We start from the raw sequence: 8,435 nt of genomic DNA, 5'->3' as shown, positions 1-8,435 counted from the left end.
AGAATGAGAACAAGTGGAAACCCCAGCTTAGAAGAGCATTAGAAGAACAAGAGAAAGAAAACGTGGGGAGGGAACATACGGGGGATCTCTTATTTATAGTGATGCTAAGTCGGTAGGAAAGTTGGAAATCTTCCTAGATGTGACTTTGTATTCGAAATGAAATTTTTAAATTCCTTCTCTGCTGAAGCCCTGTAATGATATTTTCCAAGGTACTGAGTAAGTGACAGGGTTTCTGCTAATCCATGATTTGTTCATGTTTCTTCAAATACAAGAGAGGGAGGTTGTGATCACTGATAAAGCTGCTGTCCTCACCATTCTGGCCGCAGGAGCAGTCCTTCAGTGATCTAGGGGCCAAGTGCAAAGGGTCCCGACATGAGGAAGTCATTCAGCGTCAGAAAGAGGCTTTATCTGAGCTTCGTGCACGAATTAAAGAACTTGAGAAGGCCTGCTTGTCAAGTAAGTTTCCTCCTGCCTAGTCACCCCTCTGTGCTGAGAACCGCGGACCCCAGACTTGAGGGTTCACTTTAGGGACTAACCAATTTGCCAGGACCACCATCTTCTATCCCCATCATTTCATAACTAAAAAAACAGAGTTATAAAAAAAGATGGGCAGGAAAAAAAAAATAGATGGGTAGGCATGAGCTCAGAGTCAAGAGCAGACCTTGATATTAAATAAACAGGATTTCATGAAAAACTCAGAACCTTGTCCTTCTTTTTCTTATTTCACTGTGGCCCAGTGAAAACTTTTTCATAGACTGATGCTGTGCAAGTACCAACCTTGGGGAACTTCCCAGGATAAATACCCTGTTTAGAGGGAATAGGGCTTTCAAGAAGCCAAGCTTGCTGCTGGGTGGAGCCCTGGGCCAGGACACAGAAGCCTGGCTTCAAGTCCATCCTCACACCTGTGGCCGAAGGTTCCCCCTCAGTGCCCCCGCCCTGGGAGGCTGCAGCCTCATATGAGCTGTGTGGCCTTGGACAAGTCATGTCACCTCTCTGGGCCTCGATGCCTCACCTGCCAAGGGAGGATGGTGAGCTAATTAGTACTGGCCTGTGGTAAGGGTCCAGTAAATAGCAGCTGTGACTTTTACATGCAGTAACTTCTTCCTGAGCCTTTCTTTTGAGTGTAAACTTTTTCTTTTATAGATCACAAGGACCACATGGATGGATCATTTCTAGACTTAAAGACCCTCGGGATGGAAAAAAATGTTCGGAAAATATTGGATGTAAAACCTGACTTGCCAACTTTTTCAAGAGTAGAGATCGGAACGGTAACCAAAGAAACTTTGTCTCTGCATTGACTGACACGTGGGGAGGGTGGGCATGAGGACAGACACGAGCCGTGTGCCCTGGCACCACTGTATACATCATTGGTTCGAAGCCAGGTCGTCCCTGATGGGCTGGCACCTGTATGGACTGGTCGTTGCCTGGCCGTAATAGTGATCCAATGTTTGAATAGAAAGGCGGCTTCCCATCATGTACAGCATGATATAGCATTGCACTGATGCTGGCCAGGTCAATCTCTGGGCCCTCCTTTTCACATCACGTTATATTCTGCAGAAAATATCCAACAAGCTAATGTACAACATTATGTCATGAGCTTGCCTAACACTTGCTTTTTGCTATAAACTGAAAAACATGAACACATAAAGGGCAGCAGAAGGGAGCCATGATGATTAAGAAGACACAAGTTCTAGAATCAGAGACCTGTGTCCTAATCCCAGCTCTACAAGCTCTGTGACCTTGGGCAGGCTCCTAACCTTTCTGGGACTTCATTTCCCAGCTGTAAAATGATGATGGAAAAATTAAAGGAGATCATCATGTAAAGTGATTATCCCAGTGCCTAGCTCATAGCGAGCACTTTAATAGATGATAGTTATTATTGTCAAACAGTATTTAAAGAGTATTATCCAAGAAAACCTTCCTTTCTTAGGGAGCATAGTTTGTGTTTTCCAGGATTTTCAGAAGTAATTTGATTGTTAGGTTGAAGGTGCCGTGTATCCTAAATGGATGTTTGATCAGGTGTTTGACTGACACATGACAATGGACAGCTCAGGTCAGCGTGGCTTGCTGCGGCAGCTAGTCTAAACCAGCTTTTGGAAAACATAATAAAGCCATCCTCTCTGTACCAGCATTTTCTCCTACAATTTTTCTAGACATTTGCTCACACGTCTAGAGATGTGAGTCTTCAGAAACGTGTTGGTCTTCCTGGTAAAATCGAATCTTCCTTCTCTGAGGTTGGGAGTAGAGGGCCTGTCTCCAGGTGGGGAGCTCAGCTGGATCTCACGTCCTGATGGTCCTGCTTCCAAGATTGACCTTCCCCTTGGCAACAAGCCCTCATCCCACCACTGACACCACAGAGCAGGAAACCTCCCAACTCTCAATCCTCCAAGGTTGGCAGTAATTAAAGGAAAGAGCAGGAGGAAGAATAGCTGACATCTGTGAACTGCTTACTGTGTGCCAGGCGTTGAGCTCAGCCGGCTCCATGCCTTATGTCATTTAACCATCGTAGCAGCCTTGTGTCGTAGTTACTATTATTGTCCCCATTTAACAGATAAGAAAAATTAAGGCTTCAGGAGGTCAAGTACCTCACCCAAGGTCACAGAATAATGATTGAAGACACACCAGCGGTGTGTCCCTGGTGGTGTGTCTGCGAGCCTGCAGAGACCGGGTGGGGACTGTGTGCTTGGATCCTGTAGCCCAGGCTCTTCCTTAGTGACCCTCCCCTCAGGAAAAGAGGGGGCGTCTGGAGCGGTACAGAGGATGCAGCTCAGGGTAGCTGAAGACACTGAACAGCATCTCAGGTTCTTTTTGCAGCAGATCTGCCCGGTTTATTGTCATCTTCAGATACCCTCTTTTATTCTCATCTCCATAGGTACATAGACAAATATGTCCACTCTTATCTATCACAGTCACTTTGGGGGCATTTATATTTCTGTAGTTGTTTTGTTTTTAATCTCAGAGGGTTTCAGGGTAGTGCCAACAAATGCTAGGGCTAAGAGAGGCTCATGGCAAGCATTAAAAGCCAATTTATTTTTTAAGGAGGCTTGTTATGGTTATTTGTAGTCGTTCAGATCAGGTCCCCTATTCAGTCTGGTGGCCTTTCCATGCAGTCAGTTGGGCTTCCAGCAGCCAGCTGGCTGGTTGGGGTCTTAGGGAGATGCAGCTGCAAACACTATCTGCATTGTCTCTGGAAAGGTTCTGAAGGGATGCCCACCCACCAGGTTCCAGAGCTAGGAGAAGGTTGGGCCGAATTTTGTGAGGGTATGGTTTCTGCTGCACAGAAATGAGATTCCTTTAGTAAAAAGGAGGGAGGCCATTTTCCACTTAACCTTCATTCGTTCATTCAACAAACATGACCACTATGCACCACTCGGTGACAGGTGCCATGCTGGGCACAAGGAGGGAGATAGTGAGCAAAAGCCACATGGTCTCCATTTTTCTGGAGCTTGTCTTCTCAACATCAGCGGTACTGATTTTTTGAGCCAGGTAACTCTTTGTTTGGGAGACTGCCCTATGCATCATGGGGTGTTTAGCAGCATCCTTGTCCTCTACCCACTAGACGCCAGCAGCAATTATGACACCCACAAATGTGTCCAGGCATTGCTAAATGTCCTGGAGGGGGTAGGGTGGCCAGAGTCACCCCCGGTTGAGAACCACTGGCCTAAAGGGAAGACAGACGAGACGGTGGCCAAAGAACGGCACAAGTGATGCATCATTTCAAAGGCAGTTGTGCTCTGAAGGGGTAGGAGCACAGTCATAAAGAAAGCAGTTCACAGAGTCAGAGTGGATTTAAAACCAACTCTCTTGGCGTGGACATATATACACACACACGCTACCAAAGGTAAAATAGATAGCTAGTGGGAAGCAGCTGCATAGCACAGGGAGAGCAGGTCGTTGCTGTGTGTCTACCTAGAGGGGTGGGATAGGGAGGGTGGGAGGGAGATGCAAGAGTCAGGGGATATGGTGATATATGGATACGTATAGCTGATTCACTTTTTGATACAGCAGAAACTAACACACCATTGTAATGCAATTATACTCCAATAAAGATGTTAAAAAAATTAACTCTCTCAAATTATTCTTTAGTAACTTTCCAGTTCTTCCATTATTCTTTGGGTTATTATTCTGGATGTAGAAAATCATAATGGAATGCCAAGAGAGTTTTTCTTCTTTTTTTTATTTCAGCCTCAAAATGGCCTTTCCAGCCCAGGGTCCATCATGGTCTCTGAGAAGTTAGGGAAAATGGATGTGGCTGACGCTTTAGATCTCAGTGAAAACCTGGTAGGTATACCCAGCATCAGTCCCCTCCTGTGCAAACCTGTGTGCCCTGCAGATAGTTTAAACATCAACTCCACATACATGTTTAGTTGGTACAGTAGCTCCACGAGACCCATCTCCTATCCCAGCATGGGCTGGAAATTGCAGAGCCCAATTCCTTGGAAGACTGGGTAGTAAGAATGAATGTTTATGTCTGTTGTCATTCCCCCTCCCCCACCCCAATTCTCAAAAAGGCATAGTGTAAATGGATGCGGGGGAAAATGAAAGTCGTACTAAAAACCCCAAATGCACTCATTTGCAAAGCATGTGTTTCTTCTCTGCAACTGCAGAAAATGAATGAAACAGAGTTAGATGTTTGCCTCCTCAAAGTGGCCACCAGCGGTCTTGGGCCAGGCCTCTTACCTGAGAAATGCTTTCTCGTAGTACATGGATATGAGCAAAACCCTCGGGACTTTGATGAACATCAAAGATATGTCAGGTCACGTGTCCATGAAACACCTCTCCCCAAAAGAGAGGGAGAGAGTCTACCAGCTTCGACAAAGAGACCTCTACCTGGTGTTTGATAAGATCACCCTACTCAAGAACCAGCTGCAGAGAAAAGAAGAGCTTTTGAGACGATACGAGGAGGATATTGAACAGCTCAAGTATGGCCCGTGTCCCCGGCAAAAGGCCCAGGCCTCCATTCTCCAGGCTAAACCTCGGTGCAGCTGCAGACCCGTAGGGACCAGGACAAGAGGACAGAGGCCTGGGTGTGGAGGGGGGAGGCGGGATGGTGACTCAGGGCCTTATGGACCCAAGTCTCTGGGCAAGAAAGCAGCAGTTAAAGTACCCTACTGTTAAGGAATAAGGTGCACCTTTTATAAATGTGTCTGATGTTTCACCATGTGTGTGCTTTTCGTAATTCCACCCTATTTTCAGTGGTATCCGTTACCCCACCCTCTCTGGGAAATTGGGAGGGGCTGGTAGCATAACCGTTGCCCCCTTCATGCTGCACGTCCACAGCCAATGGGCTATTTATTCTGCCCTCTAGTCCCCACATCTTCAGCCTTCCCCCCACTTGTAAGGAAACCGCGAAGCCAGGCATATATGGAAGTGTTCTGAGGATCTCCCAGGTCAGGAGCATTGGTGGTGAGTGAGAAAGCTGAGGAGAAAAGAGACTTTGTCTCTCCCGTGTGCTCAGGCAGAGCAAAGTGTCGGTTCAGATGTACCAGTCACAGGTGGCAAAGCTGAAGGACGACACCTCCAAAGAGGCCGAAGAAAAGGCGCTGCTGAAGGAGGCCCTGGCGCACATGGAAGAGCGGCTGCACCAGGAGAAGAGGGTCACCAGGGCGATCAGGCAGCAGAAGGTGAGAGGTCCCTGCTCGGAGCAGAGCCTCTGAGGCTGCCCCTCAGCTCCCTTTAGAAACAGCCAACTGAGGTCCCAGTGGGATCCAGGCAGCACAGAATGCATTCGCTCATTGCAAAGGAAGGTGGCAGAATAGCTTTAGCGTTAGGCAGACTTAGGTTTAGACTCTTGTTCTGCCATTTACTGTGTGACTTCAGGCAGCTTTTTGTTTTTAACATCTTTATTGGAGTATAATTGCTTTACAGTGTGGTGTTCGTTTCTGCTGTATAACAAAGTGAATCAGCTATATGCATACGTATATCCTCAGATCCCTCCCTCTTGTGTCTCCCTCCCACCCTCCTTGTCCCACCCATCTAGGTGGTCACAAGGCACTGAGCTGATCTCCCTGTGCTATGCAGCTCTTTCCCACTAGCTATCTATTTTATGTTTCGTAGTGTATATATGTCCATGCCACTCTCTCACTTCGTCTCAGCTTACCCTTCCCCCTCCCCATGTCCTCAAGTCCATTCTCTACCTCTGTGTCTTTATTCCTGGCTGCCCCTAGGTTCATCAGAACCTTGTTTTTTTTTTTTTTTTTTAGATTCCATATATATGTGTTAGATTAACCTCTCTGAGACTCATAGTCTAGCTTGCCTCTATTTTTTTAAACTTTCTTTTTCTTTAATTTAATTTTTATTTTATATTGGAGTATAGTTGATTTGCAGAGTTGTGTTAGTTTCAGGTGTACAGCAAAGTGATTCAGTTATACATATACATATATCTATTCTTTTTCAGATTCTTTTCCCATATAAGTTATTACAGAATATTGAGTAGAGTTCCCTGTGCTATACAGTGGGTCCTTGTTGATTACATATTTTATGTATAATAGTGTGCATATGTTAATCCCAAACTCCTAATTTGTCCCTCCCCAACACATTTCCACTTTGGTAACCATAAGTTTGTTTTCAAAGTCTGTGAGTCTGTTTCTGTTTTGTAAATAAGCACATTTGTATCATTTTGTTTAGATTCCATATATAAGTGATATCAAATGATATTTGTCTTTGTCTGACTTACTTCACATAGTATGATAGTCTCTAGGTCCATCCATGTTGCTGCAAATGGCATTACTTCATTCTTTTTTATGGCAGAGTAGTATTCCACTGTATATTTGTACCACATCTTCTTTATCCACTCCTCCATCGACATTTAGGCTGCTTCCATGTCCTGGCTGTTGTGAACAGTGCTTTCTGAGACTCATAGTCTAGCTCGTCTGTATTTTTTTAACTTTTGATAATTCGTGTATTTTATTTTGTTCTTTCTATCCAGATAACTATTTTTTCCACCAGTTTTATTGAGACATAATTGACACATAGCACTGTACTGAGTTTAAGGGTGTCCAGCGTCATGATCTGACTTCCCTGCCTCCTGCAATGATGACCACAATCAGTTGAGTGAACAGCCCGAGTGTTTTCAAAGGCGGCGATTCTGACTGTCATTGTTCTGCCAGGTGCCAGGGATACACCGAGGAATAAGCTCTCTGAGAATAAAGATCTGGGTTTGCTCTTCTGAGTAGCCAGAACAGTACGCCAGTCTTTCTGACTTGGGGCTGTGTATTTGTACACGCATGCTTGCGTGTATGTGTGTACATGTGAGTATGTGCTGTGTGTTGGCATGTGTGTGTATTTGTATGTGTGTGTTTGTTGCCTGCATGAGCTCTAAGGAGGCCAAGGTCATAGAAGGGTGCCCTTCTGCTCAACCAGGAGGTGATGGTCAGATAGTTCCTTGCAGAAGCCTGCCCCCCATCCTGCGAACCTTCCAGGCAATAGGTTTCCAGACAGCAGTCTGTCTGGCTTAGAGCCCCAGAAATGAAAAGTGGCTGTCCTGCTCTGAGGGAGCCTGGATGAAGTGTTTCCAGTGCTCACTGCTGTGAATTAAACATCACAGACCTTAGTCTGCATATGTCATGGGGCTGCCTCAGGCAGAGGACAGTTTCCTTTCACACCAAGCAATGCCAGGGAGAGCTGGGCCAGTGACAGAGTTGTGACTTTCCCTTTGATGTGCCCTCTGCAGAGCTCACCCCTCCCCGAAGTGCCCCCCCCCCGCCCCCAGGGCTTGGCAGACTAGGCCCCAAAGCAGAGACACCAGACCACAGAATGGGACAGCGTAGGGCCCAAAAAAAGCCATTGTCATGTACTGAAAACCTGAGGATTTACATAATCAGGCTTCACATGCATTATTCATGGGCTGCCTCATTCATACACAATGCAAGGGACGTGCCAGCCTGTTTGTCAGGAAGAAAACAATACTACATTTTAAAGTTTTGCTGGATCCTAAAGGTCACTTGTATACATCTGTCTTGGCATCCATTCCTTCCAGGGAGTATACCTTCGTTGTCTTTAAGCAGAAATGAACAGAAAGCAGAATTCCTCTTTTCTAAGTTTTACACTTAGTATTTTCACAAGGAGCCTTAGTTTTTTAGCCTCCTGTATAAAACTTTGAAACTCTTCACCCATTCACAGAGGTGGCAAGGTTGAAGCACTGAGATGAAATTACACATCTTAAGCTTCAGAATTGCCCCCCCCAAAAAAAATGGAGTTTGTAGTTTTAATGTTTGATCATCTCTTCACCAAGCAGACCTTTCAAGAATCAAAAGTCCTATTTCCACACTAATATCTCTGGCTGTGAAAATGAGACTTGGTATAAGATGCTGGGCCTTCACAGCGAACTGGGCCTGTGGCTCTGTCCATGTGGCAGAGGGACGGGAACCGCGGCCCAGGCCGTGCTCACTCGAATCCACATCCCACATCCCTCGAGAAGCCGGCAGTGTCTCTCA

General features: G+C 45.9%; 1 protein-coding gene across 1 annotated transcript in view; it reads left to right on the top strand.

The window, feature by feature from the left end:
- Positions 1–302: 302 nt before the first annotated feature.
- LOC308609897 (forkhead-associated domain-containing protein 1-like) overlaps positions 303–8,435 on the top strand; it is a 42,451-nt gene continuing 34,318 nt past the window's right edge. Inside the window, exons 1-2 of the mRNA XM_081259175.1 lie at positions 303–456; positions 1,144–1,268. Coding sequence (XP_081115301.1) covers positions 1,158–1,268 — 111 coding nt within the window. The 5' untranslated portion in view covers positions 303–456; positions 1,144–1,157. The remainder of the gene's footprint in view (positions 457–1,143; positions 1,269–8,435) is intronic.

Source organism: Mesoplodon bidens (assembly GCF_964165515.1).
Source record: "Mesoplodon bidens genome assembly, contig: HAP1_SCAFFOLD_855, whole genome shotgun sequence".
In the NCBI taxonomy this organism is placed as follows: domain Eukaryota; kingdom Metazoa; phylum Chordata; class Mammalia; order Artiodactyla; family Ziphiidae; genus Mesoplodon; species Mesoplodon bidens.
Note: the sequence above shows the minus strand (reverse complement) of the source record. Positions and strands in the feature narration are given on the sequence as shown.